Raw genomic sequence first — 25,474 nt, 5'->3', positions numbered from 1 at the left:
AAGTTTGGAAGTATTACCATAGTTATAGGAACGAAAAATTACAGTTTACTTCTCTAAAGTTGATGGCGTTTTTCAATTCGAACACTAAAATTTAATTTTTGTAATCCACCCCTCCAAAGTTTCAAATTTTTACAATTTGACTAATTGTATCCAAAGCTTCTCATATTGCCCATAATTTTTATTTTTTAAAAAAATTCGGCCATCTGGCCATTTTTGCACGTCCAAATTCGTTTTTTTTTTCTTCATAAAAATAAAAATTAGGGACAATATGAGAATTTTGGGATAATATTGGTCGAATTGAAAAAAATTGCAACTTTGTGGGAGTAGATTGCAAAAATTGAAACTTTAGTGTTCGAATTGAAAACGCTGTCAACTTTAGGGAGGTAAACTGTAATTTTCCCTTATAGGAATGATTGTAATAGTGACAAAGATTTTTTTTTTTGTTGATTAGTTGCAGGGACAAGAATGGTGAAAACATAGGTGATGAGGAAAGCAGCGATGGCGACTAATGGTGGTTGGTGATTGTAATGGTGGCGATGACGATGATGATAATGGCGAGAGCGATGATGGTAGCGACATTGATAGTGGTGGTGATAGTGACGGTAACAATGGCAACAATAGTAGGGATTTGGATCCCTGTCATTCCGTGCCAAAAGAAAAGGGGATTGGATAATAACATGAAGCTTGTGAGAGGGGCTTCTTTGTCAGAGAAGATTTTCTGCTCGGGCGAGGCCTTCTGCTGAGACAGAAGAACTCCCTCTCATGCACCCTTGCTTAACGTTGTAGAGAATTGCACAATACCAAATTTTCTATATAATTTGAACTTGGGATTTGTGCTTGAAAATATCAAATTAACAAAATTAAAGATAATTTTTAAAAATAACTCTATTGTTAACCAAAATCAGGAAAATCAACATTGAAAAACAATAGTGAAATCCTATTTTAAAATCCTTAATCCGAACATAATTACAAACTTTGTCGTCGTGGCTGCAATTTAGGAAGAGCTCAGCCCAAACAAGCCCAACAATCTCAGCCCAAACAAGCCCGGCCATATTGAGCCTGGATCTGCTCATGCCCGATTAGAAATGGTCCAGTCACATTGAGGCCTCTCTTATGCTGATGTTTCTTAATCTATTTATTTATTTATTATTATTATTTTTTACCATAAATATATATGGTGATTTCCTTTGGTTGATCAGCTCCTAAAATCAATTGGAATCACAAAAAGATTCTGACCATAACGTTGGAGATAATTTTTTTTTTTTTTTTTGGGTACTGAAAATACAAGAAAATACAGAAAATTAGAGTGCAATACAAACAAGCTGTTTATATTAATCCACTCATATATAACATAAATTTGTGGAAAATGAAAACGTGGATTCCACTAATTAACTCACTCAGAAGTCAATTTTCACAAAATAAAAAATGACCAAGCTGTTGTTAAATCTAGACAACATGATGAATGAACACTCAAGCTTCTATGTCTATGAACCACATGATCAAAAGACAAAAGCATTTAAAGAAGAAAATTAAAGAATGAGTACACAGTAGTACAGCCTTTACAAATAAATTGATTCACTCATCAGAATTTGTCAATGCATTAACCATAATCTGCATGACTCTCACTCTCATTTGTAAAGAGAATATGTAATCAGCAGCCTCTCTGAAGAGTCCATCCAAGCTGCCCATGGACTCGCCGTTGGGAATAAGCCTCTTCAGGGTTCTAACCCTTCTCCCAACCGCAGCATTTGCATGCTTTCTTGAGCCTACACGCGCCATCCTCTTCATCAAAACCCTCGTAGGCCTCCTCTTGCTGATCTTAACAGCATGCCCTCCTGATCTCCTTTGCTTCTTCCCTAACGGCGACCCATTTGCACTGCAACTTTGCTGATCATTTCCTTGGAGCAGACCCTTCATGTCAAGCGAAGCAAGGAGGGATTGTACAGGCGAAGCTCCCATATTTCAAAACTTGCTCTTCAGAGGCTTTTAAGCAAACACCTAGCTTGCAAACTTTGGACAATGAGTATGCTTTTATATGGTGGATTTGGGACATTGGTTGGTGGCAAGTGGCGTTGAGGATAACACAGAAATTGTTTAAGGCAGCAAAGAAGTGGGGACAGCAGCACAATTTCATAGAAGGCCGCCAAGAAAATGGGATAAAATGAATAGTAATAGGGGAGCCAAGTGTACCCAAGATGTTGCTTGTGTCTTGCGGCATGTTCTCCAACTCAATGCACATGCACCCACATGATTCTTTCTTTCACCACCCAACTCCCCTAAACCACCACCTTTCATCACACACACCCCCATCTCATGGAAACACCCTGGATTATTCCTCCGCCCACTTTCTAAATTCAATGCATTATATATATATAATATGAATTGGGGTCCTTGCATTTCCTCATTCCAGCTCAATAAACATTTCAGACCTCCAAGATTCATGGTGGTTATGGTTATAGGCTTATAGCCATGTTTCCAAAACAGCAAGCCTATGAGATAATTGGGGGGGTGGGGGGTTGTTTGGTGTGCTTACTTGGCAATATTTGTGGTAAGAAAAGTGGACAATTTGGATCTTAATGTTGGGATAAGATGGTATTAATTATTTATCATCTGACAATATTCATCAATTGAACCACATTTTTCTATCAAAATTAATGATGAATGTCTAATTTCCAAACACCTATCTATGAATCATGTTCTAACATGTCTGGTTCACCGTACGCCGACGGAACTTACGACGCTTTAGACACTCTTATTAAGACAAAGATGCATGCAACTTTGTCACTGATACTTGAAGGAGATCCCAGGCTTGAGATTGTGGAATCTTTTTTGTTTTGTTTTTCATTTTGTTTACTGAACACAATGAAAATCAATCGTTTATATATTTTTACCAATCTCAAGAAAAACAAAATTAAAGGCAAACTATATATATAGAAAAAATGAGTTCATTATTCGAAGAATAATTAATAATGATTGATTCATTATAGAAAAATGAAAAAAATAATAATCCATCACACTAGAATGTTTAAGAGAATTACTTGCTTTAATCAATCGCTTGTTTCATGTTCTAGCTGTTTGTTCAAATCTTTGTTTTCTGTTCGGTTCTCAAAACAAAAGCATTACCAAACAATTTAAATGTTCAAAACACAAAACACTCCTCAAAACACGAAAACAATTTTCGTTAGAATATTAACTAAATAATTAAATAAATCATTTCATATAATTAGTTTAATTAAACTCTTGGAACAGATAATGATTTAACATGGTATTAAAGCAACAGTCTTGAATTCAAACCTTGTTTTCATTATTCTTTCCTCACATTTTAATTAAATATTCAATGTATTTTTATTTTTATTTTATTATTATTATTATTATTTTCTATTCAATATGGGGAAAAGGGTTACATGGGTTCGTACAACAAAAGAGGGGTGGGTACTCCAACAACAAAGCTCAAACAGTAAAGAAAATACCAAAATAAAACAAACACAAACAGTAGACAATTGATCCATTAATAGTCCCAAAAAAACCAGAAACGATCCAAGCCTCTCCAAGGGCCAAACAAAGTGGTAGCAAATGGCAAGGGAGCACGGTGAGGAACCCCATGAGGTAATGGCAACAAGTAGTTATTGAGAGGACAGCATTGCCAAGGACTGAAAGCACACTGCCAAGATTGTCGAGCAAAAGTCTCTATAGTTATTAATTGAGAGCTTGAGCTCATACGTGAGAGGCAAGTGGTGATTTAAGAGTTTCAACTTGAGCATAAATTTCCTTCAAACAATTCATCAAACTTAGTCTATCAAACTGTCATATGTCCATTGAACTAATTAAAAAATCATGTATTTCTCACATATTAAAAGACATATAAACTAAGTTTTATGGACCGGATTGAAGGAAATTTGTGTCATTTCATCTTATGTCACATAAGAACACTTTTTCCAAGTTAAAAACAAAAAACATCCCCAAAAACTTTATCATCAATTTCAGGTATATATATAGTTGCCTTTGTTCCTGCTCCTTTTTCCCAATAGCAATAGCACAAGAACATGCAAGCACATGCACTTGTAGTGAGTAGTACTACATATATCCACCCATGTAATAAAATTATAAAAGAAGTTGTTATTTGTTAACTTATCTGGCTCTGGCCAATACGTAGCCAAGTCTATGGATTAATGTGTGGCTTTAAACGTTCAACCGTGGCATGTTTTAGACAAGAGGAAGAGGAGAGCTAGATCTCTTGAAAATCATTGGATGCCTACAATGGTGGCCTGGTGGGGGGGCTTTCTCTTTCACTCCTCACTTATATTGTTTTTGTTTCATGAGATACAGGTAGGAAGGAATGTTAGGGTGTTCTTTTCCTGTCGGTATATTTATGTATTAATTTGTTTTTATATTATATATATATATATATTGGTAAACACAAACAAAATGTTATGACGGCTATGGCACATGCATGGATCAAACTCTAGCCTAATTGTCATGAATTATTGATTCATCTCTCTCTTTAATATATTTCATTAGGCGATACATTATTCAACACGTGCAACATGTCTATTGGCAACCCATTAAGTTATGATTTTTCTTCCTCACACCGCTGATATGTCGGTCTCAAGACTCCCAACCAACCATTGAATTAGTCATTGTGGAAAAAAATAAATAAATAATAAAAAATTCAAGGGATTGCCACATCAATATTGTAAAATAATTGTGATAAAAATGTAGTGTATAGTATTAATTCTCCTTCAATAGGACCATTACTCGATTCTCCAACTTGAAAACAAGTGAGTAAAATTGCTGGTTTGTTTGTTTTTTAAGGTTTGATATTGTGAGAAGTTGAGTCGGGGTATTATACACTTCAAAATATTAATTAAATGATTAAATTCATAATTTCCTATTCGCTTAAAGTTTTTAAAATATGTGTGATTTAACATATTATAAAATCATAGGTCCTGAATTTGAACTTTGTATCCATAATTCACCTTTAATTTTCATTAAATATTTCACATATTGAGCTTTATTAATTAAGGAAAAGTGGATTGAAGAAGTCTATACCAAATGCGCAACTAAGCCTATTAACATGAAATAAAGAACTTTGGCGAATTCTCCATATATATTCTCAACCGAGTAATGTTAAAAATTATATTTTTATTCTAAAATATTATCACAATGTTGACGTGATAGCCCCAACCAACCTTTGATTTTTTTTTTTTTAAACAATAATTGATCCAAATGTCGGTTATAATTGTCTTGTCAACATTATGAGAAGATTTTTGGATAAAAATGTAGTTTCTAGCATTATTGTTCTCATTCCAATCCGATTGAGTATACATGCTTTGTGCCAAACTTATTATGAATACTTTCCAATGAAATTAATTAGCTAGCTAGCCAGATGGATCTAACACTAAGGGCATGTTTGGAATTGCGTTTGAGAGGTCTAAAAGTGTTTTTAACATTCAAAAAGTTTGTTTGTACAAAAAAGTACTCGTTTGGTAAAAAAAATTAAAAGCGCTTTTAAAGGTGCAAAAAGCTTAAAAATGGCCAAAACGCACTTTTGTCAAAAGCTTAAAAACAAAGCTTTTGCCAAAAAACGTATTTTGACTTAAAAACTTTATTTCTCAAATGCAATCCCAAACAAACTCTAAGTGAAAAACTATTAATAATAATTAATATATTATTATCTTTAATATTCCAAGAAGCTTCGCGTCCAAATGGACCACTAGCTCGTGCCTTAGAATGATAATACATATATGTAGATGAAGCCCTAATCAGTAGTTGTGGGCGTAGTGGCCCATAAAGGGTTATATATAATTTAAATCCCCCCTTACACGCAGCTTTGCTTTAATTTCCTTGGAAACAAAGAATGAGCCATGTTCTCCATGTGCTCCCAAACACCAAACTTGCTGGCTAATCCTTAATTAGGAAACCATTTTAAGCTTCTAATCGCTAATTAGGGCAATTTTAGTTTTATTGTATTGCTGTTCTGTAGGGTGCTTTAGGAACCTCTGGGACAAGTGGCATGGTTAATGGTTGCAGCCAACGTGGCAGATAAAAAGTGTGTTTTGATGTCCACGTGTTCATGTGCATGATGACGTGCTCACATGCACATTAGGGTTCTTCCTATCCGCATGCAATACAATGCCATAATCATTAATTTCCATCTTTTTTAATTTTTTAAGCTCTTAATTTTCAACTATATACGTATATTTTTCCTTTTTGCATACATCGACAACATCTTTCTAAAAAAATAATTTTTTTTAGTGTTGTTAGGAATACAATACAACTTTTATTACAAAACTGACGTGGCAATTTATATAACACTTGTCACATTTGTCACTAAAATGTAGATTGTTACCTAGTAATACACGTGACACTTATTATATTTATAAATTGATGTGACAATCCACATACGTAATATATATAAAAGTTGTATTAAAATGATAGAATTTGTGCTCCATTTTTCTTATGGGCCCTGACAAGAGGCCCAACACACTAACCCAAAACTCAGAGTGACTAGGCTCATGGTTTGATTTTGTTGGGTCAAAGCCCGGCTCAGCCGAAAGTCCAGTAGAATAGTAGGGCTTGAAAGTTTTTACTCATAGGAAAAAAGAAAGAAAGAAAGAAAGTTTATTCTTAATTAATAATTCAAATGATATTTATTAAATATGGACTAGATTAAAAATATAAAAATATACATCAGAAAGAAGACTCAACAATATTGGTTTTTTAAACAAATATTTATTTATCAAATTATTTAAATTACAACATAGAAATAGTAGAGTCAATCTAAATAAAATATAGATGGTAAATCGTAAGAAAATTATTCTATTTAGCTTATTAAGAAAATAAATCACACACTATAATAATGAAAAGAAATATTAAGCGTATATGTAAAAAGTAAGAGTAATGCTATAAGTCTTCTTAGACTTCTCATAGAGTCATCCCAAATGTGATGTGACGTTTAAAATCACTAATAGATCAAGGTTCAATACATTATATTTCAAATTCAACGGTAATTTTAAAAGCCACATTTGAGAAGACCCTAAGATGACTTTAAGATGACTTATAACATTACTCAGAAAGTAAATGCAAATAGAAATCGAGAGAATTCGCTCGAGAAAGAATATTGTGGAAAAAGGTAAAGTTATTTAAATTACTTCAAATTTATGCGATTTTTCCTTCATTAATATTTCAAAAAATGAAAGAAATACAATATAATAAAGTTGTAAATAAATCATGAAAAAATATATTTCTTCATTTCTTTTTGTTTTTGTTGAGACATATTTTTCGACGGTTGAACTAGCGTCAGGGTTCCTTCCTACAAAAAAAATTTTGGTCACTAAAAACTGCCAATTATTAGAGGGTCGGAAAACCTCTAATGTCTAAGTCAATAGAGCGTTTTACCAAAAAAACTAAAATAAGATAGGAGGAAAGGACATGTGTGCATACTTAGTTTTGGGGTACATCGTCATTATTTTAGTAGTTTAGAGAGTAAATTATTATAATTAATAATTTTGAAGATAAATTATCATTAAAATAGTAATTTAAAGAGGTTAAATATAATTTATCCTAAAGAGATCAAGACTCGGTTTGACAATATTTTAAGTTTTCTTTAAAAAAATCACACAACATTCGTCCCCAAATAAAAGTAAAACTACTTTCAATGTCACATCACAACAACCAAAATAGCAAAAAGTGACCCTTTTCAAAAGCTTTCTTCAATAATGGCAAAAAAAGCCATGGAATATTCGAATTCCATCGATCTTCAACCGGCGTCGACACCGACATTCATGTAACCAAAATTCAACTAAAAAGGCTCCGTACGGCGTACGCAGCTTCAGATACAATACGATACCCCTCCCGGGCCTCCCCAATCGCTCTCCCTCTCTCTTCGTTTTTCCAGAACTGCAGGGGACGAAAATAACCAGAATAGTCAAATTTCAAGTTTGTGCGCGAATCTAACAACAACCATAACCAAACACCCCCCTTCTGCCCCCCCTCTCTCTCTCTCTCTGTGATTGGATGCTGTTAGATTCACGCACAAACTCGTAATATGCCTTTTCTAACTCAGAATTCACAAATTCACATTCCAAGTTCTCTCCGAATCCAAAAGCGGCTGAAGATTCTTCGACTTCGCTAACAGGTTTTCTCGTACACGCTACCTTAATCCTATGTATTGATTTGTTAGTTTTGCTTTCGTTGCTTCAATTTTTTTTAAGATGTTATGGTGTTATTGTCTGAAATTAACAGTTTGTTCGAGAAAGATCTATATTTTTGTAAGCAATAATTTTACACAAACCAAGTTCCCAAATTCGCAATTGATAAATAAGCTTGATTTCCTATATAATTTTCTTATATTTAACATAGAACAGAGTCAGAGCCTTCTCACAGCTGATAATGAACTAAACACCATTGCTAACGAAGCACGATGATATGGTATTGCACATATTGGAATAGGATCCACTTTACAATCCATTTCGAAATGGAGAGGATGTATTTCACTGATTTGTTGTTGGTGTATACAATGCTATGTAATTTTAAAAAAATTAAATAACATGAATATATACTCTTTTTTAATATGTGACAAGCCCCAAGCCCCAACGAAAGGGGTAAGGGGAGATTCAAAGTAGTAACTTCCACTTCTTGAGCTGCCCCTTGGATGATAGGCCATGAAATGGATTCCTTCCATTTCATTAGATTAGCAGGATGGTTTCTATGTAACTTAGGGTGGAATTCTTATCATGTTAATTGTTTTGTTTAATTAATGGTTCAGATTTTGTCAACCCAACATTTATTTTTCTATTTTAGGTGAAAAAATATGATTGTTAAGATTGTGTGAACTGCAAAGAGGAGGATCCTGATCCGTGTGAGATAAAGTTACCTCATACAGTTTATAAACTCCTCAAAAATCAGCATGAATTCTAGAACCCAATACAAAGGTGCTCTTTGTCCATGGTGGATTCTCTAGCATAGCTTCAACGAATGAGATTTGGCACTCTAGTATTCTAGTGAAACAGCAACCTAAACAATCGAATCCTTACATATCCAAGTCCAGTAGAATCTTCAGTTTACTCCAGATCTTCTTTGATGTAGCTTGTAAGCCCGAAATTTTCACTCCTCTCCTCCATAGGCTCCGCTTCCTTGAATACATGTTCATGTTCATGTTTTTTTTTTTTTTTTTGAAGAATACGTGTTCATGTTGTTGCTGGGTATAGTGATGCCTACAATAAATGCCATTCGCATCAAATGCCCTCAAAATTTCATAGCTTTATCCATACCCATCTGAGCTTTATAGTTGATAAGAATCGTGAGCTTGTATTTGTAGATACCACGCCATGAAAACTTTGAAACGGATAGGTGATTCATAGAGATAAGGTTTTCTATTCAAAGCCGAACTTTGGATAGAAACAAGTACCTGTGATATGTTGGATTGTTTTGGACTCCACCTTTGTTCCTTAGGTCCGTAACATTGGTACCAGTGATTCAATAGGACCTACTATCACGGCTGTCCTGAGATTGATCCTCAACTCGAAGGCTTTTAACATTTATCGAATTAGGAAGATAAGATATCATGATGGTGTGGCCAAAGAAATTCTTGTGGCTTTAAAATGGGCAAGAAACTCAAGATAACTATGTTAGTGTATATAGGTTCAGGAACTTGTGCTTTGCTTTTGCTTTTCTCTTTATGGATTCTGCATTTAAGGATCGGGATTGGCTACATTTCAGCCTGACGGGCCCTGAAATTGGCTGCAATCCATTCAGCCAATTGCAGGGGATTCCAGTCCCTGCATTTTATTTAAACATTAATAATACCATTAAAATGTAAAACCTTCCTGGTTATCAAACACATCAAAGCAGGTACTATTAGTATCTGTGACAGTTGGATGAAAAACTGATACAAAGATTATGAAAAAGCAGACTGTAAAACGCATTAAATCTACATAGAGGGATATATTTACATTTGTCCCCACGCAAGCACTAAAGTTCAGTCAGTAAACTCTTATCTTTCCAAATGAGTAATGCTATGACATGATGTGTTATAAGTAGCTTTTTATTTTAGTCACGTAAAAACAAAAAAAAAAGAAAAGAAAAACCACTTAAAACACATTTTGTCACCCAATGTTAAATATGTGTGAAGAGTAGCATTACTCATTTCAAAAGAAGAAAGCTACATCAGAGATGCCACCAACCTCTTCAATCCAAGAAAGATTCAACATCACCTTGTCACCTTTGATACCAGCCAACCACTCAAAAACCACCCCATCACCATTCAAGTAACACTTATTTGGACACTCACTCGAGTAAGCTAAGAAATTCCCTTCACCTTTAACCTTAATCTCAGCACTAGGCCTAGATCCAGATGTGTTGTACCTCAATCCTTGAATTGTTCCACCACAGTTAAAACATGTTTGTGAGTCCAATGGGTGCAAATTTAGTGGTGTGATTGAGCTTCATAATCGGCACAAAGCTGAAAAGCTCAAAAGAAGATGCTGGGAGAGTGATTTTCATTGCTGCGGACTTGGGGGTCTTCAATAGTAGTTTCTCAGCCAGGCTGAGGTATACTTGATACTCCTCAGCCGAACCCATTTGCTTCTGCTTCCATTCGATTTCATCAACATGCACTGAACCAGAAATTGCCTTGTAAGACTCAGGGTAGCCTCTGAGTTTTTGCTCTTTGGGATCCCAACCAGCTCCTTGGTAGTTGAATGCTCCAATAACACCTCCATACTGTAATGAATTGAGTATTTGTGATTCAAAAGCTTTTACACTATTTAACATAAATGATTGAGTCTACAATTTCTTGTCAACTTTAAGCTTTTAGGATAAATGATGAGAATTTGAATTGGATCAGTTGAGAAGAAATTGTCCTTTTTTGAAAAGACCCCGACATTGTTTGCTTTTGTTGTGACTGTAAAATTTCAGTAAAGGTAAAGCAAATATAAAAGTATGTGGAAAAATGTATACCTTGGAGAAGATCTTGCAAAACATATGTTGGGAGGTTAGCTCTCGAGTTGTGGGGAAAGGTTCAGGCAAGTTTAAAGCAAGCTTCGGATGATAATGTTCTTTTCTGTCATAACTGGGGTATTCCTGTTAGTATTCTGATTTAGTTGTTGTTTTGGAGATCTGATGTGCTTGTAGTGGGTTGCTTTTTTTGAGATGTTGCTGTGCTGCTGGTATGCTGCTGTTAGGGTGTTTTCTGCTGTGCTGATGGGTGAATTTGATAGCTGAGGAGCTTGTGGTGTTTTAGTTCTCTGCTTTGGAGTGCTGTTTTGATTCTGGCAGGATCTGTTGTTTAATGTTGTGCTGTTTCTGTGCTCCTTGTTGAGCTGCTGTTGTGCTGATGGTTTGTAGCTGTTATTGATGTGCTGCTGGGTGGTCTGGTGATGCTTCTTTGAGGCTTTTGTTTGAATTCTTTATATTTGTTTCCCTGTATAGTTGCAGTATAGAGAGAATTCTTTGTTTTGTTTTCTGTATAGAGAAGTCTTTGTTTATAGATAGACATGGGTTCCTTAGTGTTTGGGTTAGCCTGTTTGTTTTTGTTGTAAAGTTGCTGAGCAACTTGTGGTCCAGTGGTGGTTTCCCTCTTGTGGAGTGTACTCTGTATTTCTTTGTGTGGTATAAAAATTGTTATTCATCCAAACAATCAAAAAATGTATACCTTATTGAGGTTCCAAATTTTGAGTATTGTCTTCTGATCTAATAGTGGGTTCCTGAAGAGACAGGCCCTAGTAGGGAGGGCAAAATGGTGGCACTTTGGAATGGTACCATCAGAGTACAGTAGCATCTTAAGGAGATAAAAATCGTGACTTCCCAGAGTGTCACTCACGTAGATAGGACCCCCAGAAATGGTCCCTGATGCTGCATGGAATTTGGCACAGAGATGGTCTGATTGGAACATGTCCCAATCAGGTTGTATCATCTGCCCCATCCACATACTGTTATATGCACAGTGGACTATATGAAGCCCTTGTAGCCAATAGACCCCCGTAGGGTCTCCGTTTGGATCTTGACCATAAAAATCTTCACCTGTAACAAAAATAGTAGTAAAATTAAATTAGCCTCCACGTCAAATTAAGAAGAGTAAAAAACAGAAAAAGAAAAAAGAATTTCTTATCAACTCGTAGGAGCCTAGGGCTTGTTGCCAAAGGAAGTTAAAATGGAGGTGGAGTTTTACTATAGATTTGATTGATGTAGGAAAAAAAAATTAGAATGTTTTGTATGAAAAAGTGAAAATTTTTTGTTTTGTAGTGATTTTTTTTTATTTGAATAGTGATAAAAAGTTATTGATATGATGTAAAAAGTAAGAATGTTGGGGTTAATTTTGAGAAGAATAGTATTAGAAATAGTTTATAGACTTTGGCAAACAGCACTAAAGGTATTGAGGTGTACCCTAAGAGCTCCATAGGCCTCTTTCATCAACTCGTAGGGATTTTCAGAGCAATGAACATAGGCGATTGCATCAAAACTCGATGATTTCACTTGGGTAGAACCACTCTCTGCACAAATCATCACATGCCCATCAGAGCCAGGATGAAGAGCAGACCTAAAACCTCCTCCTTCAATGGTGGGTATGATTATAACGTTAGATCTTACCTCGGGAACATCTAAGAGCACCCATTGGGTCTCCATTTGTAAATCTGACCCAGAGTTTCCCACCCACATGGTAGACCAAAAGGCTTTGAACCTAAAGATGCTAATAAAATCTCTACCATTGAATTTACCCAAGGAGTTAATCAACCTATCGGATGGTTTCTCTCTTTGTGGAATCCTAGGAATCCACCATTGTAAGACCGCGCAAGAACATCCTGGATCAGGGGAAGTGGAGCATCAGAAGATCGCCAGATGGAACAAAAGGGACTGAAGAAAACATTGCTAGGAGCTTCAGAGAGCAAAGTGACACCATTGACACTAAACTTGCCGTAAGATAAATAGAACATTTGCCCATAATTTTCTCTCTACTGTCAACGGGGTTGTTAGGAGGTGCCATGAGCAGAAGAAAACAGAGCATAAACAGGGAAAGATTAGGAACAACCACCACCTGATAAGCCAAGAGAACTCAAATGTTTTGGAGGAGGAATCCTAACGATTTTTACACATTGCATGCAAATTTTCACTGAAATGAAAGAGTTCTCTTGGAGGTCAAGTCCTCAAAATTGTGAATCAAGTTGACTACGTACATGATTTTGGTCTCCTACAATATCTCTTCTCTAATGGAAGGTGCGGAATTTTAGTTGGTGCCATGAGCAGAGGAAGACAGGTGAAACAGAGGAGGAAGGGAAAGTGCAGGAAAAAGCAGAGAGACCTTAAAGAATTACAGAAGCGCGGGAACAAGAAACCACCGAGAGAATTCTAAGAACACAAAGGCAAAGAAATGACCCTGGTCTTCAATGTGGACAACAAGGAATTTCATGGAAATGACATTTGTGATTCCTAAACCCAACGTTGGATGTATACCGAACATATTTATTCATCAAGGAAAAAAAAAAAAAAAAAAGCCTGGAATCTTCTGTGATACACTTGGCTATCCCTGCAGGCTTCTTTATGTCAATTTGCTATTTGGCTGTCCATGCATGCCAAATGCATTTACATACTTGAACAAGGATAACACATTTGAACAACCCAGTGCCACCATCTTCTCTCTCTCTCTCAAGTAGCTGAAATACTTTCAATCATTGTTTTCAAAATGGAGGGGAGAGAGCACATGCGTTTGCGAATCACTTCTCACTTTCCCTTTTCACACATGCTATACATCCTCTTTCGGTCATTCTCCCATCCTTCCAATTTTCAAACCAATATTAAATTTATGGGGCATATGTGACTATGTGAGTTGGGCTCACAGATTCAAAAAATTAGGAGGATTGGAGAAGGACTGAAAGAGGAAAATAATCATTTCTCTTTTGAATGGTGTATTCATTCTCTAATAAAACTGAAAAAGCCTTTATGTAGGAAAAAAAAGATGTGACAAGTCCTGCGAGATGACAAAGACTGAATCATTTACAAGGCTGTCAATATGTCACCAGCAACAGGGCCGGCCCAATATATTTTGGGGCCTTAGGCGAAACTTTGAAATGAGGTCTTATTTTTTTTTTTTTTAAGTAAAAAAAAAATATTTATTTTAATATTATTACTATATTTTATTTAAAAACCATTTTGCTTTTCCAACTTTTTCAATGATACCCATATTTACTTCTGTTGTTAGCAAATGTATCAATTCATTTTCTATTTTATGTCCAAGATAATGATTATGAATTTTCCCATCTTGAATACGCCAAATATGCACTTGCATTATTGGATCAAATTCTACAATCATTTCAATTAGACTTAAAAAAATTTCATTATTTTATTGGTAGATCTTTTCATTTTGTCCTCTAAATGCCAAATTATTATTATCAAGATTCTTTACTACAGCAATAATTCTCAACAATACTCTTTTCCAATGATCTTTCTCTGTTAATTTGTTCTTGGACATTTTTATCAATTGTTTTATTTTTTAACAATCTCATTTCTAAACCAACCCAATCATTCATGTTAATAATATGTTCATTGGTTGTTTCATGACTTTTAAGTTTAGCACTAAGATTTTTCCAGTCATTAGTTCCTTCGTTATCTAGTTGCGTTTCATTAGGTTTTGAATTAAACAACTTACAACAAAAACAAAATACTCTATATAAATCTTTTGAATAGACTAGCCATTTTCTATTATGCTACTCTCCATTTGATAATTTTCGTATGTACTAGAAAAATGCATAGAGTTCTCATCTTTAGGAAAATTTATATTATTGTATCTTATTGGACCATTTTCTACTAATAAATCCCTTAATTTTGTATCAATATTTTTTCATTGGCCTGTGTCATAAATATTTGTAACAATAGAGTTAGATACATCAATAATATTTTCATTATCTTCTAATTCTTTTTAATGAATTTCTTGTTCATTTATGAGTTTTTCACCTAAATTATCCTCTGTATTTTGTTTATTACTAATATCAAATTTATTTAGAGTTTCTCTTTGAGATTCAATCAATTTCTCTACTTTTCTCTCTCTCTTTGAGATTCAATCAGTTAATCAGTTACTCTACTTTTCTCTCTCTCTCTTTTTGTTTTTTGTTTTTTGTTTTGGTTTTTTATATCCTGATACATATTTTCTACTAGTAGACATGTTTGATTAAAAATATTAACAAATTAAACAAACACAATTTATATATAAAAAAAATATTTTGACTATAATAAAATAAATTATAAAAATAGAACAATAAAATCTGATTAGAGAGGCAGAGACTAGAGAGTTCTTGGAGTTGGAGATTTCTCGTTTTGGAGAGGAAGAAGGTTTTGGAGAATTAGCATGAAGGTTCTTGATCTTTGAGAGAGTCAGAAAAATTGCAGACTAAATAATAGATATGAGTGAAGGTTCTCGTTCTTATGTAAAATTCCAATATCAAATAAACAAGAGACATCCTACATTCTACTTTGAAAATAAACAATACTATTTGATTCTTCTTTTAATGTGAAATTCCATCACTCAGAAACAGTAGACGTTGGTGATAGGTTTTATAATAATATTTCATTCTCCAAATTCCAGCAAAGAGATAGAGATGTTGGTTAGATTTATTTATTTAGTTATTATTTTGTTTAATGCTGGTCCTTATTAAATTGGGCCTTATTACTTATTTATCATTATTAGAGGCTTTCAATTTTTATGAAATTTCTTTTTAGGCCTTATTAAAATTTTTTTTGGGACCTTATTAAATAGGAGGCCCTAGGCGACGGCCTAAGTCGCCTAGCCTTTGGGCTGGCCGACACTATGGCTACAGACATGCAAGAATACACCAAAAAACAGCCTCAAAAAACAAAACACCCCAAAAATGGGTTAATAAACGAGCATTTGATGCTCTCATTTTGATGCTGACCTTATATTTACAACTTCCACATTACTTTTCCAAGAAAACAAATCACAAGAGATTTCCATATAATTGCAAATATTTCAGAATTTTCACACGTCTAAAGCTTGTTAAGTGGAGTTCACTTGATAAGACTACCTGCCTCAGATTATGTAATGAAGAAAATGATTGCCAAATCAAGTGATGTGGTCCATTTACAGAAAGCCCAACCAGACCAAAACACACACAATTCTTGATGAACCTCAAGAAGTAGAGTCCGTAAAAGCCCCCAAACGCCAATAGCTTCTGGGCTGGGCTTTGTCAGAGTCTAAACAGTAAAATATGTATAAGCTAGCTAGTATGAGGATCCTTTATATAATCAATTCAGTTTTTACATCTATCGTTATTAGATTGCTTTGGTTTTTAATGGACCAACTCGTATGCAATGCTAAAAGTTACTTTTAGGATCTGCTTGGGTGTGCGTTTGGGAGACCAAAAGGTATGTTTAACATTCAAAAAAAGTTCGTGTTGAAGAAAAAAAAATACTCATTTGGTAAAAAAAAATTGAAAACGCTTTTAAGGGTCAAAAAAACTTTAAAATGACAAAAACACACTTTTGGCAAAAATTTAAAAATGAAGCTTTTACCAAAAAAAGCTTCTTGACTTAAAAACTCTATTTTTCAAACACAATCCTAAAAATGCTCTTATTCTACTGGACTAATGTGGTAATAAGTTTTTAGATTATTATTAGGGTTAAATACCTCAAACCCCCTAGGGTTTACCAACTTTATTTTTTCCCCCCTGGGGTTTCATTTTATCACAGGACCCCTCTGGGGTTTTGATAAAGAACCAATTTAGTACATCCGTTAGTTGACCGTTAAGACTGACACGTGGACCAATCAGATGTTGACACGTGGCACATATTTAATTTTTTTTTAATTTTCTTTAAATTAAAAAAAAAATGTATTTAAAAAAAAAATACATTTTTTTTTTAATTTTAAAAAATAAATAAATAAAAAATTAAATAGGTGCCACGTGTTAACATCTGATTGGTCCACGTGTCAGTCTTAACGGTCAACTAATGGATGGACTAAATTGGTCCTTTATCAAAACCCCAGGGGGGTCCTGTGATAAAAATGAAACCCCAGGGAGGAAAAAATAAAGTTGGTAAACCCTAGGGAGGTTTGAGGTATTTAACCCTTATTATTATTATTATTTTTTTTTAAAAAAATAATAATGATAATCCAAGGGATGAGGGTGGAACATGGGTGTGGTTGCTAGATAAGGATTCACGACAATTATCTGTCAAAATTGCTAGGAATTTGGGCAGATAATGTGAGCGAGCCATTTGAAAATGGCTGAGTAGCCTAAAATTTATTTTGACAGGTAATTGTTGGGAATTCGAATTCGTGGTTTCTAACATTATTCAAAACAAAAAGGTCCCACATTCTTTTCCAAAAATAAAAAAAAAAAAAAAAAATAACAAGGTCCCATATTAATTTCGTGTGAACTTAATATGGGTTTGTAGAAAAATAAGCACACCTGACAAATCCAAGATCCTTGTTAAAGGTTGGTGTGAAAGTCCAAGATCTTAAGAATGTTGTCAAAAGTCCAAGGATGTTCTTGTTCAAATCCTCTAATTGCGGATTATTAGTTAAGTTAGTTTACCATTACAGTTGGTGGTCTAACTTTTCAACTATCTCTTATAATTTTTTTTGGCCTGGTCGGTGGGAGTGAATCAAGATCAAGGGTTCTTTTTTTCTTATTAGGCCGACCAAACGAAATGGATAATGCTATACAAACACGTTTGTACGCGTCTTAACAAGCAAACAACTCCTCACTCTCACTTTCTTTCTTTCAAATCTTAGATTACGTATTCTTTTTGCATGGACATGCAAGACAAAGTTTTCGTTCAAATTATATCCAATGAATTATTTTATTTTATTTATTTATTAATTTGATATCTATTTTTAAAATAAGTAATTTTTATAATTATAAAAATGTTAAAAATCACACCCTTATCTACCCCTTATAGTAATGGAGTAGTACTTAGTATTGTTTTTTCTTTTTAATAAGGATTGATTTAAACTCTAAGGCATTGCCATATTGGCCCGTGCTCTCACTTTCTTTTAAAACGAATGTCATATTGAAGGGTTCCAAAGCCGACATTGACTGGGGTCCAGAAATCCTTATCCACTTCCTGATAAAACCCAAGGAAAAGTTGGATTTGCCTTTGTTGACTATTTGAGATTCTGATAGATAGTTGATTTTTTTGGTACTCATTTGGTAATCCTAGACTTTTTCAGAGTTTGGAGTCTTTCATCATTCATTAATTTCAGCTCTGTCTGGACGTTGCATGTCATCATGCACACGTGTTTTTGTAATGCATTTATGACGTGGTGCCACGTATGCATGTATGAATCGGATAATGACAAGAAATAGGAGATAATTCTATTAATAAAGAGTTTATTGAAGATCAATCTCTTATATATATTTTTTTATTATATAAATTTGCTAAATTAGCAAAAGCTGGAAGCAACCAGAACTACATTGTGAATTTCAATTTTTTTAATTTGTTTGGAAAATTGAAGGGCAGGTTCCTGTTTAATCGTTCTAGTTGGCTTAGAAGCAACCAAATTAACTACTTTAGATAACCTTTTATTTTCTATCAGTTTCTTTTATAATTTCTTAAATTATTTTTTCTTTTTGAGAAAATAGTTTCAACTTTCATCTGAAAAAACCTAGATCATAAAGCTCTAAAATAACGGAGTATATTGCTCTAAAACTACAACGTCATAAATACAACTAGCAATTTCTTTCATTCATACCCTATCTATAAAATGTACAATCGTAGCCTTAGCTAATTTATGTGTAGCATAATTATTCTCTCTCTTGGTATGACAAATCTGCCAATGCCTTAGCCCTTGTAGAACTACCTTAATATCATCTACAATCTGTTCATACCTGTTCAGATTTTGCCCAATAGCTTTGACCGCATTTACTACTTGCAACGAATCACCTTCTAAAATTATGCTTTGTAGCCCCAAATCATGATTGAGCTCCACTACCTTCAGTGCTGCTATTTAGGGCTGGGCAAAAACCCGCCCAACCCGCCCGCCCCGCCCCGATCCGCAAACCCGCGGTTTTTAGCATTTTTTGTGTGAATACGGGTTGGAAAATGTCCAACCCGTGCGGGTCGGGTCGGCCAGCGAGTGCAATTTTTTTGAAGGGGCGGGTACCCGCCCCGCCCCGCCCATATTTAACTTAACCCTAAATCCCTAATATCCTTCCTCATTCCTCACATTTTTTGATTTTCAGCTTTTCTCTCCTTTCACACAAGCCGACGCCGTGCCCGTGACTCTCCCCTCCCTAGACCAAGTGGCCAGCTCACCCTCACTTGTCTCTCAGTCCACTCTCCAAACCAAGCGCCGCTCCTCTCTCACTCTCGCCGGCGGAGGATCTCGGCGGAGAACCATACCGCTCCTCTCTCTCTCTCTCTCTCTCTCTCACAGTCGTGCCGATCTCAAGGTTTCTCTCTCATCTCTCTCTCTCTAGAAAGTGAACTAACGTCACTGTCTCTCGCTCTCTCTCTCTAAAAAGTGAACTAACGTCACTATCTCTCGTGCTCTCTCTCTAGAAAGTGAACCATATATTTTCATAAAATATATGGTTGGATACTTGGATTCACACAAAAAAAATCCAACCATAAAAATTGTAAACAATACAAGAAAAAAAAAAAAAAAATTCCTGATAAGTTTTAGTCCAAATCCGGTTTTTTAAAAAAATTACAGAAGACTAGTTTTTAAAAAAAATTACAAAAAAATCAGGACTTAAATTTGAAATTGATGCCCATTAAAATACCCGATCCGCCCAACCAACCCGCGAAACCCGCACCGCTCAACCCGCCCCGAACTACCCGAAACCCGGCGGTTTTAGTGCATTTAATCCGGGTAACGGGTAGGAATTTACCAAACCCGATGGTCACGGGTCGGGTGGCAAAAAAACTCCAAACCCGCCCTGAACCGACCCGTGCACAGCCCTACTGCTATTGCTTCCGCTACCACAGGCTCAACTAAAATATATATAATAAGAATTATGAAAGTTTAAACTTTTGAGATAAATGATTATTTAATATAATATTAGAGTAAAAAATCGTGAGTTTGAACATTGCCTTTATTTATTATTTCTTATTTCAATTAAATATTTCACATGTATTTGGTAGGAGTGTTAAAATATTATTTTACTTTTGAAATAAACAATGATTTGACCTGATTTAAAGTTCACAATTCTCACTATTTTAAAACATAAAATATAGACATATCCAGGCCTCTTTGATTTTATATTTTACACTAGAAGAAGTTAGAAGCAACCGCTATATATTAATATTCTATTTGTCCTTTTTTCTTTCTTTAACATTCTCTTAATATTATATTTGATCTTTTACTTTTGTTTTTTTATACCAGAATCTATGGGCTGAGGTCCAACGTTTTCTCCCCTATGTTTTGACCCGAGCATTCCAGTTTTTTTATTTTTTTTTTATTTTTATAAATACCATTCTTCAATAAATAATCCTCAAATTGCTTTTAAGACATATTTTTAAATTCCCAAATATTTTTATTAAGCAAATGATATTCTCTAATCTCTGTAATAAACACACACAAAAAAAAAAAAAAAATTGAGTGCAGTTATTGAATCAAAAGAACACAAATTTTACAGAAAAATTTCAAGACACTTTATAGTAACAAAGGGATGAATGTACATTCTTCCCAATGCAAATCTCAAGTCCAATAATAAACTACCTTACAATTCCCACAATCAATAACACTAACAAAGGAAAAGAAAAAAAAAAACTAAACTTAATTTATTTGAAACAATTAAAATCAGTTTCTAAAAGACAAAAGCAACATCAGAAATGCCACCAGCCTCTTCAACCCAAGGAAGATTCAAGTTCAGTTTCCCACTAGCCAACCACTCAAAAGCTACCTCAACACCATTCAAGAGGCATTTCTTTGGAGACCCACTTGAGTAGGCCAAGAAATTCCCACCACCCTTAACTTTGATCTCAACACTCTTCTCAGCAGCAGCTCCAGCCTTAATGTACTCCAATTCTTGAATCGTGCCGCCACTATTGAACATGTTTGTGAGCCCGATCGGAGCGAATTTGACGGCGGCAGGGCCGAGCTTCTCGACCGGCACAAAGCTGAAAAGCTCAAATGAAGATGGTTGGATGGTGATTTGAATTGGATCAGATTTGGAGGTTGTTAAGAGCAGCTCTGCAGACTGGTTGAAGTAGACTACATACTCTTCAGCCTCACCCATCTGGGCTGCTTCAATCTTCTGGTCCCATTCAATGTCACTAACATGCACTGAGCCACACATTGGCTTGTAGCACTCAGAGTAGCCCTTGATCCTTTGCTCCTTGGGGTCCCAACCAGCCCCTTGGCAGTTAAAAGCTCCAATCACACCACCATACTGCAGAATATGGAAAACAAATTTAAGTGCTTTTGCCTAAAAACGGATTCGAATTTTCAGTAATTTGTTGTCCGATAACCGAGTCTAATAAATCAATTATTCAGAAAAGAGTGCATCTCAAGGAGAAATTAATGGATGGATACCTTGTTGAAGTTCCAAATTTTGAGAATGGTTTCTTGGTCAAATAGAGGGTTCTTGAAGAGGCAATCTCTGGTGGGGAGAGCAAAATGGTGGCACTTGGGAATGGTACCATCAGGGTGCACAAGCTTCTTAAGGAGATCAAAATCATGACCACCCACAGAATCACTCACATAGACTGGACCACCACAAATGGCCCTTGATCCTGCATGGAATTTGGCACACTGATGGTCTGATTGGAACATGTCCCAATCAGGCTGTATAATCTGCCCCATCCACATGCTGTTATAGGCACAGTGAATCATATGCACCCCTTGTAGCCAATAAACTCCCATTGGATCCCCATTGGGATCTTGGAACCAGAAATCATCACCTGTAACATAAACAAGTCAAATTAAATTACCCTCCACATCATATTACGACCCAAATTGCAGCAAATATGAGAAGCGTGAAAAAAAAAACAAAGACCATTTGGTTGGACTTTCTTACCAACTCTTCCTATAGAAATTTGATTTGTCCCAAGGAAGAAGAAGTCATTGCATTGCTGCATGCTGGCGATGAGTCCACTCCCACCAAAGTTCTTTGACAGAGAACTTGTCAGCCCCTTGAAATACGCCTTTGCAAGCTCTACTCGGCCTCCATATTCTTCCGACAGATACTCAAGAGTCTGAATTAATTGAAAATAATAAATATATGGAATTTGTTAATGGAAAATAGACGATAATTTAAATGCATAAAGAGGGTAAAAATGGAAAATAGAAGACGTACATGAATTACATCAACTTTCACTCCTGTGATTCCAGCTTGGGCAAGGTAGGAGTGCATAGAGTCGTAGAAGTCTTGGGCTTGATCGGGATGAACAAGCCCGATCCCGCCTTCAACGATCTTCACCACAGCAAGATCGGTCATCGTCCCGTCGAGGCCAGGAGAGACTTTGCAGGGAACAATCTTTGCATTCAGATGGGTTGAGCCAGGCCGAACGCCACCCCACGCGCCGCAAAGAGCGTGCCACACGTAAATATCATCCAAACCGTTAAACTTTTTCCTCAAGTCCCTTGTGAAAGCCTTCATTCCGTAGTTTTCGGGCTTACAAGAACAGCTACCGCAGCCATGGCTCGAACTTGAAGCAGCAGTACTGCTTTCTTCTCCGCCAAACATGGCATTTAACTCTTGTTTAAAGCTCTGAATTTTCGCTTCAAACTCGGATAAATCAGTAGCTCCAGATTGGATTGCCTTGTCGCGATCCTTCTCAGCGTGCTCCAGCTCGATTGCCTTTGAGATCAGCATCTTTGGCTTCTTTGGATCGAATTTCGGAGCATTGGATCCCAACATGGAACCGCCTCTGTATTTTCTGAACTTTTCGCATTCATCGAGGCGGTGAAGCCTGGCAGTCATTTGAGTCCCACCCAGAACAAGATTCTTCGTATCCTCATTTGGGTTCTCGCCATCCAGATTGATGCTTTGCCAGCCATCGTCAATGATGAGAAACCTCGGCGACACACCCCCCTCGGCAAATTCATTTACTCCATGCCAGATACCGACAGGTTCTACGGTTAAGTAGAAGGCATCCCAAGTGCACCAACCGAATTTGTCGACAAGATTTGGCGGTGTCTTCTCTTCCAAGAGCCTGAAAGTATTGAGATGGACCCTGAGAGAAGCATAAGCTTCTTTCATCAAGTTGTAAGGATTATCAGAGGCATGAACATAAGCAATTGCATCGAATTTCGATGCTTTTGCTTTTGTAGAACCACTCTCTGCATAAATCATGGCATGCCCATCAGAGCCAGGATGAAGAGCAGATCTAAAAGAGCCTTCAATGATGGGTATGATGATCACATAAGACCTTATTTCAGGAACATCTAAGAGCACCCATTGAGTCTCCATTTGTAAATCTGAACCAGATTTCCCCACCCACATGGTAGACCACCATGTTTTGAACCTAAAGATGCTCAGAAAATTTCTACCATTGAACCTACCCAAGGAGTTCATCAACCTATCAGATGCCTCATCCTTAGAGAAACCGAGAAATCCACCCTTGTCAGACATGCCAAGGACACGCTGGAGCAAAGGAAGTGGAGCATCAGAGGATTGGCAGATTGAAGAAAAGGGACTAAAAGAGACATTTGCAGGAACTTCAGTTAACAAAGGCACACCTTTGACACTAAACTTCCCGTCAGACAAGTCAAAATATTTGTCCAATCTCTCCCCTCCCCGGACGCTAAAGATTGAACCAACAGAGTCGTTAGGGGGTGCCATGAGCAAAGAATTTCAAAGGAAAACAGAGAGAGCAGTGGAAATACAGAGCAAAAAAACAGAGAAAGACAAGATCAGAGAACTCAATGAAGAAAACAACAACGCAAACCGTTTGAGAAGATTTTGGTTTTTTTGTGGAAGACAACGACCCCTTTATATAGGAGCAAACGGATCACTGACTTGGAAAATAAAATCTGTACCATATAAGGAAAATATGACGAACTTTGATTTTATTTTCAACAACTTAAATGAGTTTAAAACTGAAAATGGTGTAATCTTTGATACACTCTAGAGTTAGAGAAGATGGGAATATAATCTCAAGGTAAACCTCTGTACCAGTGTTGGAATATACAATCTTAGATACACTTGACGTATATGGAAACTGTGATAAGAGAGATTACTGGGAGAGAATAAATGCTGAGAAGAATATAGGGAAATTAAATTTGGCAAAGAGCTTGAGTTGTTTGCTTGGAGAGAAAGAAATGAGGGCTATCCATGTATATATAGGGAAGCTAAGATAAACTGAGATGGCTCCGTGGGAAAATTGAATAATAAATAGAATCAAGGAAGCTTTCTAGATAAGAAGGTTTTGGGCGGTTCTTTTTGGTTTGTCTTTTAGGTTTTTGAGTGCCCGAGGAAACTTCTTACTGCGGCTCAACCGACTAGTTGTTTCCATGGACAGTGACCAGATATTCTTACATCCGACGAACACTTGTGAGAAATTACATTTTACCATTTATCCAACAAACACTTGTATTGAACTTCAGTAATTTTTTATTTATTTTATTTTATTTTATTTATTTATTTATCATATTAGAGGAATATTCATTTGAGCATCTTTCATCCAAATCGATAGTCCTAAGCCTCTTTTAGTAAGAGAGGAAGAACTACTGTGGTGCTGCTCAGCCTCCCAGTTTTCACACTCTGGCGAGTGGCATGTAAGTGTTGGTCATTCACCGTGTTCTCACTGTCTTCCTCCGCCATACCATCCACTAGATCTACTGCTCTGAGATTTATTTTATTGTCATTTTAAGGCTCCGTTTGGTTTGCGGAATAGACCCTTGGATTGAACTAACTAATACTAAGTATAGCTAGTCCTTTGTTTGGTAACACTTGTTAAGGAACCAATAGAGTCTGTTTTATAGTTGTTCTTATCTTTTAGTATTATCCTTATAGTTGTTCTTATCTCTTCTCTTTAGTGTTCTAGTTGTATTTGTTTTACTTATTTGTATTGAATTAGGTCTCCTAGTTTGTATCAAGTTTGGGTTTGTCAAACTTGATTACCATTGTAACTCTTTGCCTATATATACAATGAGAACGAAGCTGAGACTTCATTCCGCCAAAAGCAATTTTCTTTGCTTTCTTTCATGGTATCAGAGCCTTACGGTTCATACCCCTCTCAATAAGATCCTTGACCCTCTCAAATTTTTGGGCCTTCTTCAACGGAATCAGCTTCTTCTCCAGGCAAATTCGCAGCTCTTCTTGTTGCCCTCAGATCACCTTTTCTCTTGCCGCACCTGCTGTACTGCACCAACATTGCCGCACTGCACCAGATTGTCGCACCTACTTTCTTTCTTCTTGCTGCACCAAATTACAGCCTCATTGCTGTTCTTCTCCTTGCCGCACCAGACCATAGCCGTATCTCCTTGCCGTGTCCTTGATACTGCACTCATGACGCAATCCAGCGACGCTGCTCTATCCTTCACAATGCCAAACATTGCGCATCTCTGTCAATCCAA

General features: G+C 35.9%; 2 protein-coding genes and 1 pseudogene across 2 annotated transcripts; all 3 read right to left on the bottom strand.

The window, feature by feature from the left end:
- Positions 1–1,442: 1,442 nt before the first annotated feature.
- On the bottom strand, positions 1,443–2,239 carry LOC132172912 (transcription factor UPBEAT1). The gene has a single exon (XM_059584473.1). It carries the CDS (start codon positions 1,957–1,959, stop codon positions 1,576–1,578), a length of 384 nt encoding a protein of 127 aa, XP_059440456.1. The 5' UTR covers positions 1,960–2,239; the 3' UTR covers positions 1,443–1,575.
- A 5,906-nt stretch (positions 2,240–8,145) lies between these two features.
- LOC132169171 (stachyose synthase-like) lies at positions 8,146–13,453 on the bottom strand (annotated as a pseudogene).
- Positions 13,454–20,609: 7,156 nt separating this feature from the next.
- On the bottom strand, positions 20,610–24,203 carry LOC132168476 (stachyose synthase). The gene is made up of 4 exons (XM_059579466.1): positions 22,251–24,203; positions 21,972–22,149; positions 21,488–21,855; positions 20,610–21,344 (listed from the first exon to the last, which is right to left on the bottom strand). Exons 1-4 carry the CDS (start codon positions 23,736–23,738, stop codon positions 20,760–20,762), a joined length of 2,619 nt encoding a protein of 872 aa, XP_059435449.1. The 5' UTR covers positions 23,739–24,203; the 3' UTR covers positions 20,610–20,759.
- Positions 24,204–25,474: the final 1,271 nt, after the last annotated feature.

The sequence above is a fragment of the Corylus avellana genome, chromosome ca2 (genome assembly GCF_901000735.1).
Source record: "Corylus avellana chromosome ca2, CavTom2PMs-1.0".
NCBI classification, from domain to species: domain Eukaryota; kingdom Viridiplantae; phylum Streptophyta; class Magnoliopsida; order Fagales; family Betulaceae; genus Corylus; species Corylus avellana.
Note: the sequence above shows the minus strand (reverse complement) of the source record. Positions and strands in the feature narration are given on the sequence as shown.